General features: G+C 44.3%; 1 protein-coding gene across 6 annotated transcripts in view; it reads right to left on the reverse strand.

The window, feature by feature from the left end:
• Positions 1-11,742, reverse strand: part of Mark3 (microtubule affinity regulating kinase 3) — a 97,075-nt gene extending 85,333 nt beyond the window's left edge. For all 6 annotated transcript variants that reach the window (XM_057782248.1, XM_057782247.1, XM_057782246.1 and 3 more), the window contains exon 1: positions 11,609-11,742. In XM_057782248.1, coding sequence (XP_057638231.1) covers positions 11,609-11,659 — 51 coding nt within the window. In that variant the 5' untranslated portion in view covers positions 11,660-11,742. The remainder of the gene's footprint in view (positions 1-11,608) is intronic.
• Between the last annotated feature and the right edge of the window lie 1,017 nt (positions 11,743-12,759).

A 12,759-nucleotide genomic window follows, 5' to 3' on the forward strand; every position in this document is an offset into this window, starting at 1 on the left:
TTAAAAATAATAATAACAACAACAATAATAAACAAAAACAAAAAAGGAAAGAAAAAATAATCATTCTGAAGGGAATGTGAGTCTGGCTCAGGAGTGGAATACTTGCCTACCATGTCTAGGCCAGGGGGGTAATTACCAGAAACACATACAGGAAATAGCATGAGGGTTTTGTTTTGTTTTGTTTAAAGGTTATGTGTGTGTGTGTGTATGTATATATGTATTCATGGATAGATGGATGAATGCATGCAAACCATGTTCTGTCTGCATGTATACCTGCTTGCCATAAGAGGGTGCCAGATCTCATTACAGGTGGTTGTGAGCCACCATGTGGTTGTGAGTCACCATGTGGTTGCTGGGAATTGAACTCAAGACTTCTAGAACAATCAGTGCTCTTTACCACTGAGCCATCTCTCTAGCCCATAGTGTGAGGTTTTAAGAAAGGAGAAAGAAGGTAATCTCACTGGAGTGAAACCTAGACGGTATAGGGGCAGAAGTGTGGTAAGCCTTAAATAAATAATAAATGATGGCTAATTTTTATGTATTGTGTCAGGCTTACCCAACTTATTCACCTCATCATATCTTATTAATTCAACAAATATTTGTTTATTGGTCATCTATAATAAATAAATGAATTCTCTCTAGACATTTAGAATAATATTAGTAAGCAAAGCAATTCTGCTCAAGGAGTTTTAGTATACCTAGTATACCATGGGAAACTGACAAAGCACAATAGTTGTAAGAAATATGCAAATTATATAGTATGCTAGTAAAGATTTGGCCAGGTGATGGCGGCACACATCTTGAGTCCCAGTCAGTACTCAGGAGACAGGCAGGATGACCTGAGTTCTAGGCCAGCATAATCTACAAAGAAGAGTTCCAGGACAGCCAGAGCTACACAGAGAAACCTTGTCTGAAAAACCAATAAGAAAAAGAAACAAAAAGAATCATGGCAGGCGGGTGGGGGGGGGGCGGGGAGGAGGAGTTTGGCTGTGACATGCCACCCTACTGACCACCAGGGTTGATTCAGCTGATCTGGCTGGCTGAGTGGATTATCCCCTCTCTCCCTCACCACTCCACGTGCAGGTACCAACCCCTCCAACTGTATACTTACTCGGTAACAGAGGACAATCTTCCCTAAACAGAGGAAGACCTGTTCTCAGTCAAGGGTATAGAAGTGCTCCCCTGCCAGAACCTCCAAACTAGAAATCCCAAGCTCGCAAGAATCTGAACTAAACTAATAAAAATGGAAAAGAAACTGGAATACATTACCAAAGAACATAAAAAAAAATGCAATACCATTGAATATATTCAATGTCTAGAAGGCAACCTTCTGATGACTTACACTCTGAAGTCTACTCTCCTAGTAAAGCTATAGGTATCATAACAGGCCTAGGATAGGGAAGGGCTGGATAAGGGGAGGGACAAGCTGGGGACAAAATATGAAACAAGAACATCAAACAGCCTCAAAGGTCTCCCACAGCAAAAGACACTTGCCCACTTTAAATAACTCTTCTGTGCAAGTCCTAGAGTAGAAGGCAAAAAAGAAATGATTCTAAGTCTACTCTTTTCTAGTATTCTCATTCTAGAATGTATTCTTGTAAACATTAGTCATAAAATACTGACTGCATATGAAATGCGTTCATTTACAGAATCCCAGGATCAAAATCTTTGAATTTAGCTAGGCGGTGGTGGCACACACCTTTAATCCCAACACTCAGGGGCAGAGGCAGGCAGATCTCTGTGAGTTCGAGGCCAACCTGGTCTACAGAGCTAGTTCCAGGACAGGCTCCAAAGCTATAGAGAAACGCTGTCTCAAAAAAATTATAGAATAAAATAATAAAATCTTTGAACTAACACAAATTTCATATTAAATTCTATCAATACAAATTTTTATGTAAAATGTAATACAAACCCCACAATATTTATACTCCACCCAGAAGCAACTACCTAGCTATTAACAAGAAATACAGACAAGCTGGGCGGTGGTGGCGCACGCCTTTAATCCCAGCACTCGGGAGGCAGAGGCAGGCGGATCTCTGTGAGTTCGAGACCAGCCTGGTCTACAAGAGCTAGTTCCAGGACAGACTCCAAAACCACAGAGAAACCCTGTCTCAAAAAACCAAAAAAAAAAAAAAAAAAAAAGAAACACAGACAAGCTCCAAGAGCTACAGAGAAACCCTGTCTGGGGGGCGGGGGGGAATCCTAGGTTGGAACTGGGGATGGTGGCACATGACTTTATTTATTTTTAAATATTTATTTAATATGTATACAATATTCTGTGTGTCTGCCTGCAGGCCAGAAGAGGGCATCAGATCTCATTTCAGATGGTTGTGAGCCACCATGTGGTTGCTGGGAATTGAACTCAGGACCTTTGGAAGAACAGGCAATGCTCCTAACCACTGAGCCATCTCTCCAGCCCCATGGCACATGACTTTAATTCTAGCACTTGGGAGGCAGAGGCAGGTAGAGCTCTGTGAATCTGAGGCCAGCCTAGCAAACAGAACAGCCATAAGAAACCCTGTCTCAAAAAAAAAAAAAAAAAAAAACAGGACAAGACAAATCCTAGGTTAAAGAGATGGACTATCACTTAGCTTCTGTTACTATAATAAAATACCTGATGGCACCGGGCGGTGGTGGAGCACGCCTTTAATCCCAGCACTTGGGAGGCAGAGGCAAGCAGATCTCTGTGAGTTCGAGGCTACAAGAGCTAGTTCCAGGACAGGCTCCAAAGCTACAGAGAAACCCTGTCTCGAAAAACCAAAAAAGAAAAAAAAAATACCTGCTGGGCTAGAGAGATGGCCCAGTGGTTGAGAGTACTGACTGCTCTTCCAGAGGACCTGGGTTCAATTCCCAGCACACAGATGGCAGCTCACAACTGTCTGCAATTCCCAGTTCCAGAGAAACTAATATCCATGGCAAAACACCAATGCACATTAAATAAGCTAAAAACAAAAACAACAAAACTACAATAAAATACCTTAGATAATTAATTAATAAGATTTATTTTTATAAATGAGTGTTGTGTCTGTATGTATGTGGTGCGGGAGAATTATCTGTATTCTGTCAATCGTGTATTTTAATAAAACGCTGATTGGCCAGGCAGGAAGTATAGGCGGGTCAACCAGAAAGGAAGTAGAGGTGGGGCGATGAGAACAGGAATATTCTGGGAAGCAGGAAGCGCCCTCTGCCACTCCTGCCCACCGAAAAAGCAAGATGTAAGCTGCCCCACTGAAAAAGGTACTGAGCCACATGGCTAACATAGATCAGAATAATGGGTTAATATAAGTTACAAGAGCTAATAAGTAGCCTGAGCTAATGGGCCAATCAGTTTATAACCAACCTAATGTAGAATCTGTGTGATTTTCTTTGGGGCTTGCCGGCTGTGGGGAACTGGGCAGGGCAGAAACCCCAACAAGCCAGCCCCCTCATGTTACATGTATGTAGGTGCACCAATTGTATGCCTAGTGCCTGAGGACGCCTGAAAAGAGTATCAGATACCATAGAACTAGAGTTATGGGTGGTTACAAGCTACCATGTGGGCACTGAAAATCAAATCCAGGTCCTTTGGAAAAGCAGCAACAAGTGCTCTTTTTTTTTTTTTTTTTTTTTTTTTTGGTTTTTCGAGACAGGGTTTCTCTGTGGCTTTGGAGCCTGTCCTGGAACTAGCTCTGTAGACCAGGCTGGTCTCGAACTCACAGAGATCCGCCTGTCTCTGCCTCCCGAGTGCTGGGATTAAAGGCGTGCGCCACCACGCCCGGCTCTTAACCAGAGCCATCCTCCAGCTTGGTGTATCTGTTTGTGAGTGTATATGTGAGACAGACAGAAAGACAGACAGATAGTCTGACAGAGACATACAGGGTCTTGTTACATAGCCAGTTTGCCTTTGACCTCTCAATCTTCTCAAGTGTTGGGATTACCCACTACAGCTTGCTTACCAACACAACAATCCCTTTTGAAACAAAATAACAAGTACAATCAATTTATATCAAACTGGGTTATAAGTCTCAGTCAGTAGTTCTCAGCCTTCCTAAGACTGTGATCCTTTAATAAAGTTTTCATGTTGTAGAGACCCCTGACTATAAAATTATATTCACTGATACGCCATAAAGTAATTTTGCTACTGTTATGAATAGTAATGTAAATATTTTTGGAACTAGAGGTTGGTCAAACAGGTCATGACCCATAGGTTCAGAACCACTGATTTAAGAGCAAGGGCTATCCTTCTAGAGGACCCAGGTTTGAACCCCAGGAGGCAGCTCACAATCATCTAGGGAATCCAACAATCTCTTCTGAATTTTCTGGGCACCAGTTAGACATGTAGTATAAACATACAGGCAGGTAAAACAATCATACACATAAAATAATAAGAAGCTTACAAAACAGAAAATAGGCCAGGCGGTGGTGTCGCACGCCTTTAATCCCAGCACTTGGGAGGCAGAGGCAGAGGCAGGCGGATCTCTGTGAGTTCGAGACCAGCCTGGTCTACAAGAGCTAGTTCCAGGATAGGCTCCAAAACCACAGAGAAACACTGTCTCGAAAAAGCAAAAAAAAAAAAAAAAAAACCAAAAAAACAGAAAATAATAATTTTAAGTGAGAGATGTTGAGCAAGTAGAAGTGCTGCCTGACAAACTGAGTTCAATCACCAGGGCCAAAGGTAAAAGTTCACCTCCGAGACTACACACACAAAATTTAAAAAAATAAATAAATAAATAAAATAAAGCCATCTTCTTCTCTCTCTCTTTTTTTTTTTAAAAAGATTTCTTTATTTTGTATACAGTGTTCTGTCTGCATGTGTGCCTGCAGGCCAGAAGAGGGCAGCAGATTTCATTACAAATGGGTTGTGAGCCACCATGTGGTTGCTAGGAATTGAACTCAGGACCTCTGGAAGAACAATCAGTGCTCTTAACCTCTGAGTCATCTCTCCAGCCTCCCCCCCTTTTCTTAAATGAGCATTGGTGTTTTGCCTACATCTGTTTGTATGAGGATGTTGGATCCCTGGAACTGGAGTTACAGATGGTGTGAGGTGCCTTGTGGGAACTGGGACTTGAACCCAGTTCTGGAAGAGCTGCCAGTGCCTGTAACCACTTAGCCAACCCTCCAGCCCCACAAAATTAAAAAAAAAAAAAAATTAAATAAATGAACGTCATTTTTTTTTTTTTTTTTTTTTTTTTTTTTTTTTTTTGGCTTTTCGAGACAGGGTTTCTCTGTGGCTTTGGAGCCTGTCCTGGAACTAGCTCTGTAGACCAGGCTGGTCTCGAACTCACAGAGATCCGCCTGCCTCTGCCTCCCAAGTGCTGGGATTAAAGGCGTGCGCCACCACCGCCCGGCCTGAACGTCATTTTTTAAAACTTTAACTTTGAGGCAAGATATCACTAAGTTTCCCTAGGCTGACCTCCAGCTGACTAGCCATCATACAATTCTGCCTCCCCAGTTGATGGGACTGCAAGCATGTACTATCATGCACATTTCATACTACATAATCTTACACTGTTTTATGTGTATGGGTGTTTTGCCTGCAAGTATGTGTGTGTACCATAAACACACTCAGTACCTAAGGTGATCCAAGGATATTGAATATCCTTGAACTGGAGTTACAGCTTTTTAAAAGACACCATGTGGGTGCTGAGAATTGAACCCAGGTCCTCTTGAAGAGTAGTTAGTGTTCTTACCCACTGAGGCATCTCTCCAGTCCCACGTACCCGATATTTAAATAAGAAACTATATAAACTACTTTGTGCCATTGCCTAAATATAGTGAAATAAGAACAAGTAGTAACTATTCCTATATTCCTGGGTCATACCTTCTTGCTTTGTTTTTCGAGACAGGGTTTCTCTATGTAACAACCCTGCTATCCTAACTCACTTTGTAGACCAAGCTGACCTCAAACTCAGAGATCCTCTTGCCTCTGCTTCCCAAATGCTGGGATTAAAGGTGTGTACCACCACACCTAACTTGCACACCTTCTTTTAAAGTCACATATTAAAAACTTTTTAAAGTCATGTATTGAAAACTATTGAAAAAGTTTGAGGCCAGCCAATTTAAGTAGGCAGTTCCAGGCCATTCAAACCAAAGCCACATGGTAGAACCCTGTCTCAAAAATTAAACAAAACTCATAGAATCTGAAAATCCCATTATAGCTAGGAAAAAAAAAAAAACTCTTTAAAACCCTGAACAATCAAAAGGAAGCCTAGTTAGCAAGCTGAACATTAAGGTGGTGATTTCTAAAGTATGATTCCCTCGGTGAGCCTCATCATTGTCTTGGAACCTGGTAGGTATACAGCCAGGTTTGAGGTGAGAACCGGAGATGAGCAAGCCAGCAACAGCAACCCTCCAGGTATGTTTGCTCAGGTTAGACAGTACAAACTAGTTTCACAAAGCCCTGAGTACTTTGTTCCGCTTAATAAGCAGGTCCTAAACAAGAACAATCTGGTTCTCAGGCACTCAGTACACCCAGCACAGCTTCATAAGCAATATGTGTTCCAGTTTGTTCACAGGTTAATTCAGTATCACCCAATCAAGAGCTGGCTAGACAATTTCACCCATTAGTTTATTTCAGAGAAGGTAACAATTCTGACCATGCTACATGAACTTCTAAACATCTGATGTAGCTGGGTGTGGTAACGTAAACCTTCAGCTTGAGCATTTGAGGAACAGAAGTAGGAATATCTCTGTGAGTTTGAGGCCAGCCTGGTCGATATAGAGAATTCCAGGGCAGCAGTGATTCTCAACCTTCCTAACTCCGCAACCCTTTAATACAGTTCCCCATGTTGTGGTGACCCCCAACCACAAAATTATATTCATTGCTACTTCATAATTGCAATTTTGCTACTGTTATGAGTCATAATGTAAATAGTTTCAGAGTCAGAGGTTTGTCAAAGACATTGAGACACAGAGGTTGAGGACCACCGCCACAGACACATAAACAGTAAATGATGCACATATCTAGAACTGTTAATTAGCAAACCCCTACCTCCAGTCAGTCCTCTAGCAAAGAATCCAGGTTTACAAAGTGTCATGTGCTTTGAAATCTAAGTGAAAAAATCATTTCTAATTTTGTCAAATATAAAAACAGGATTTACAGGCTGGAGAGATGGCTCAGGGATTAACAGCACTGGCTGCTCAACCAGAGATCCTGAGTTCAATTCCCAGTAACCACACAGTGGTTCACACCCATGTAAAATAGGATCTGATGTCCTCTTCTGGCCTGCAGGCAAACATGAAGGTAGAACACTGTATACATAATAAATAAACCTCGAATTGAAAAAAAAAAAAAAGGATTTACTAATGGATCTCTATGCAAGTTAACTATAAAACATAAAATGAAAGGTAAAATTTCTTTTATCTTTAGAAAACATTCTACTTTCGGGCTGGGGAGATGGCTGAATTGTTAAGAGGTCTTGCAGGCCCAGCTGAGTTCTCAGCACCCACACTGGGTGACTCACAACCACCTGAAATTCCAGTTCTAAGAGGCTAGACACATCATCTTCAGGTCCCAAAAGTTTAACTAATTTTTCTGAGCTATGATGAACTTTTATATTTCTATCCATAAACGCAAATAGTAACATGAAAATCAAACACATGAAAACAGAATAGTATATAAAAAGGAAAAAGATATTACTGTTGCAAATTATGTTTATTTATATTCACACTTGTGGATAAAAGCCAGCGCTTCTTAAAAGCTAGAATGCATCAGTCCACAAATTTAATCTCAGCACTCAGGAGAAAGAGGCAGGTAGGTCTCTGTGAGATGAAGCCAGCTTGGTCTATCTAGATAGGTAGTTCCAAGCTAGCCAGTTACATAGTGAGACACTGTCTCAAAACAAATACCCCTACCCCAAAAAGGCTAGGCACACACTCTAAACTACACTCTCAGCCCAATTTCTTACAGTTGATTTAATGAACAACAGTTTTATTTCGTTTTGATTTGGTTTGATTTTTCCAGACAGGGTTTCTCTGTAGCTTTGGTGCCCGTCCTGGAACTAGCTCTTGTAGACTAGGCTGGCCTCGAACTCACAGAGATTCGCTTGCCTCTGCCTCCCAAGTGCTGGGATTAAAGGCGTGCGCCATCATCATCTGGCATGAACAACATTCTTAACATACGTGAATATAATCATTTAAAATGTCTTTTTATGTACATACATATTCACACACACAAAGAAAAGCTGTTCTAGTCATAGCAACCAATGACCACCAGGTGGTAAAAGAACTTTTAAAACATCATGATGAAATATTAGTAATAAAAAGAAATGAACTACTAATATACTTGAAAACACAAACCTCAAAAGCATTATGTGCCCAGACAATGGTGGTACACACCTTTAATCCCAGCACTCAGAGGCAGAAACCTGAGTTTGAGGTTAGTCTGGTCTACATTTCCAGGATGGCCAGGGCCCCACAGAGAAACCCTGTCTCTAAAAACCAAGATAATAAAAATAAAATTAAAAAATGGCTAGGCACTGGATGGTGGTGGCACATGTCTTTAATCCCAGCACTCGGGAGGCAGAGGCAGGTGGATTTCTGTGAGTTTGAGGTCAGCCTAGTCTAGAAGGGCTAGTTTACAGGACAGGCTCCAAAGCTACAGAGAAACCCTGTCTTAAGAAATAAAAATTAAAAAAAAAAAAATAGCTAGGCAGTGGTGGCAAACAGCTTCAATCTCAGCACTCAGGACAGGTGGATCTCTGTGAGTTCGAGGCCAGTCTGGTCTACAGAATGTGTTCCAGGATAGTCAGGGCTACACAAAGAAACCCTGTCTCAAGAAAACAAAAACAAAACAAAAATCAAGCAAACAAACAAACAAAAAGCACTGTGCATAGCCAGAAATACATAAGTCAACACTGCCTCAAAAAAGAAAAAAAGAAAAGAAAGGCAGGCGGCCGTAAGGCATTATGTTACACAGATGAAGTCATCCACACCAATAATCCTAGCAGTAAGGAGGCAGAAGCAGAAGGATGAGTTTGAGGCCAGCCTCAGGAACACTGTGAGACGGTCTCAAATTTTTTTAAGTTACATACTTTATGGCCCCACTTACAAAAAATGGTAAAGCTACAGAGACAGAAATGAGACCAGTGTTTGCCAAGGACCTGGAGAAATAAGAGGGTTATAAGGGGCTACAAGAGACCTTTCTGGAGATGGAAATAGTCTGTATCTTGACTGTGGTGGTGGCTACATGACTGCTCATTAGAATGTCCACCTAAAAAGTGTTGATGTTGTATCTCCACAATCCAGACTAACAAAAGAGCTTCTCAACAGAGATCTCTCCTTTACTGCTGTACCTTCACAAAATCAACCAAAGTCTAACTTAAGTTGTGCAGTAATATCAGGCAGTGGTGGCGCACGCCTTTAATCCCAGCACTCGGGAGGCAGAGGCAAAAGGGTCTCTGTGAGTTCGAGGCCAGCCTGGGCTACAAGAGCTAGTTCCAGGACAGGCTCCAAAGCTACAGAGAAACCTTGTGGGGGGGGGGGGGGGAGGTGTGCAATAATGACAGGTAAGGGCAGGCTATGCTAAAAGTGAACATGAGACATGACAGTGACACTGGCCCCAAACTATGGCTAACACGCAGCTATTTCCGTATCAGATCATATGCAAGAACTACAAGCAGAACATGGCAAGGTGAATTAGTGCCACCAGTTGGATGTACCATCACAAACCTCTTGACTTTAGCAATGCTGAAACCTCAAATGCATTAAATAACATTAAGAATAGGGGATCCTCCTTCACATTTTGTTTCTTCTTTCTTACTCACTGGCGCGAGGGATTGAAAAGGGCCCACGTATACTATGCAATCACTCTATCACTGAACTTCAACTCCAGCCCTTACGTTGTTTTTAAAGAACAGTAGTAATTCTAAATACAAAGACAGCAAATTGACAAAGAACAGGTAAAGAATGAGCCACTTCAGTCTATAATAATCACAAACACCACCTAACCCACACATTCCAGACTAAAAATAGATTTCTCTGCCCCTCATTGAAATATACGTATTAAAGCTAGATAAGGTGGAACATGCCTCTAATCCCAGTAGTTGGGAGGCAGAGGCAGGAGGATCACTGGTCTACATAGGAATTTCAAAATAACCAAAGCTACACAGCGAGACCCTGTCTCAAAAAATTTTTTTAAAAAGTATCCATCTTGAAAGAAAACTCAAATGTGGTCTTTCATTTTCACAAACCTTCTGCTTCAGTTTAGAAAGCTCATGTTCTGGTTCTACTTAAAGTTTTGACTTTGGTTTAAAAAAAAAAATCAATGATCAAATCTATCGATTTACTTCCTTTTTTTAGAGTGGCTAATGAATATAATGAAGGTAAGTTTCTTCAAAGAACGTAAAAAAGGTCTCAGGAATCCAGGCTTGATGGCACGTGTCTATATTTTCAGCTATGGGGAGAATGAAGACTCCCCTTGAGCAGCCCAAGTAACATAGCAAAAACAATGTAACGAAGATAGGGAGGCAGGAAGGGAAAAAAAAGAGATGGAAGAGGAAAAGGGAGGGAGGGGGAAGGAAGAGGAAGAAAAGGAAAAAGGTCTAATTGAAGCTCTCCTGTTCTATCTCAGAAGGTAGAACATATACAACTATATATTAATAGATTACAGAGATGACTTAGACTAAATTACTCAATAGCTATATAGCACCAAGTGGCATTTTAAGATTAAAATGAAGGCATTTGATACACTAGATCACCGTATCTAAGGATGGTTTGCAAAGCATGAAAACACCCGGAGCATGGAAGCTTTTTCAAAGAGACAGCATTTTCTTGCCAGGAGTTACCTCATAGTTCTGTATAATGAAAGGCCAGTGAAGTTTCTTTACAAGTTATTTGCTAAATGCTTTACAGAGGACAAAACTAGGCTGCAACCCTTTGGAATCCGATGCGGGAGTAGGGTTCAAAAAACACACTCGGGCAGGTCAAGCATTTCTTCACTAGAATTTCTACACGTTTGTCACTCTCTAGCAATGCTGTTCCAAGTTGTTGTTTTGCTTGTTTCTGAAGGTCCTTTCGAACAAAATCCTTTTATATAGATTTTCTGGGTGTGCACACTGGAATGGGTCTGAGAGCTAAGCCAACCTTTGCGGCGGAAGGAAAAGGCAGCTCAGTGGGGGTCCCTCAGCTGAGCCGCAGGACAGAGCAGAGCAGCTCTCCACGTCTGCCTCTCACAGCGCTTAGCCTACTGCTTCCCAACAGATTTAGATTCGCAAAGACTGGACGCTACTCCTGGATAAAGGCAGCCGCTCTCGAGCAGAACTACTCTTCGGTCTTCGGGAACTACGGGGGCCCACAAGGATCTCTCCGTGGGGCACTTAGTTTTAGCGGTTGTCACGAAACTTAGTCCCATTTTAAAGGACCGTCCATTTGACCCGACTGAATGCTATTAATCTGCACCAAGGCCGGGCAGGCTCTTCACCTGCCCGGTGTAAAAGGAGAGTTGGCTTCAAACGCGCACTGGCCGCGGCAGCGCACGGACGGGTAATGCTCAGCAGACCGTGAGGACAGCGCGCAGGCCGCAGGCGCGCGGCAGGCCAGGGCTGCGCCTTGACCCCTGCCTGGAGCATCTGGGCTGGGTCCCCCTGCTACCACCCGGAGGGTCTGCCACCCTGCAGCGCAGTCCACTCACGTTTTCAGTGTCTCGTTCATTCACCGTTGGCAAAGGGGTCCTAGTGGACATCTTACTGCGCTTTGATTCTGCACAACGCCAAGGCGAAAACAAAACCGCCCAGCTCTGGGCGGCCGGCGAGCAACGGCCGCGAGCCTCCGGGCCCTGCCCTCCCCGGCCGGAGTCTAGATCTCCGGCCTGGCCCGGGCCGTGCGCCCGCGGGCCCCGGGGCTCATTCTCCCCCAGCGCCGGCGGCCGCGGCGAGGAGCCCAGTGGGAGCGGGCCGGGTGGCCGCCGCAAGCCTCAGGGCGCCTCGCGGGCCCCTCGCCTCCTCGCCGCCGCAGCGCCGCGGAACTCAGCCCCGGGGGTTCCACACAGGGCGGCCGGCAGCCCCAGAAGAGGCGGCGGCGCAGGAGTATGCAGCGGAGATGAAGCGCAAGACAGGCCGCCGCGGCCTGCAGGCGCCGACCATGGAGGGGGCCGCGCAGGAGGCGCCCACGCCCTGCTGCTTTCCCTACTCCGCTCGCTTTCCGCCCGGCCTCGCCCTGCCGACTGCCACCGCCGCTCCCCGGCACTTCAGGAGCCTCACAGACCCAAGATGGCCGCCCCTCGGCTTCCTCCGCTGCCTACGGCTGCCGGAAGTGACGCCGCTGACGGCTGGAGTTCCGCCAATCAGCGCGGTTGGAGCCAGTGCCGGCTGCTGTTGCTAGGGGCGACTCGTCCTGTTGGTTCTGAGCGGGAGGTGTCGAGGGTGAGTATTGGCTTGGTCTCTTCCAGCTCTAGCGGAGTTCCAATGGTCCAGAGTGCCTGGGCATCCCTGACCCCTCCCGGCCACTGCGGCGTCCTACGCCCGACTGGTGGGTTGGCATTTACAGACTACAAATCTGAGCTGCCTGGATTACACTATACACGGAGATCCTACTGTCTGCAAAAGTTGAGTTCGCTTTCTCCGGGCCACGCAGCAAAGGATGGAGCTCCTGAATCAGCAGTTACAGGTCTAGCGGAGAGGGCTAGAGCCAGGCCTCCAGTCCTATAACAGACATCGAGCCAATGAACTTTCTTGCCTCTGGCTCTAAAGGGCCACTGGATCCCCGACCCAACTGAATACCCATTCGGATGAGAGAGCGCAGTACAGTTACAAGGGTGGTACAAAAGGGATGGGAAGAGGAGTA

This window comes from Chionomys nivalis, chromosome 10 (genome assembly GCF_950005125.1).
Source record: "Chionomys nivalis chromosome 10, mChiNiv1.1, whole genome shotgun sequence".
Taxonomy (NCBI): Eukaryota; Metazoa; Chordata; class Mammalia; order Rodentia; family Cricetidae; genus Chionomys; species Chionomys nivalis.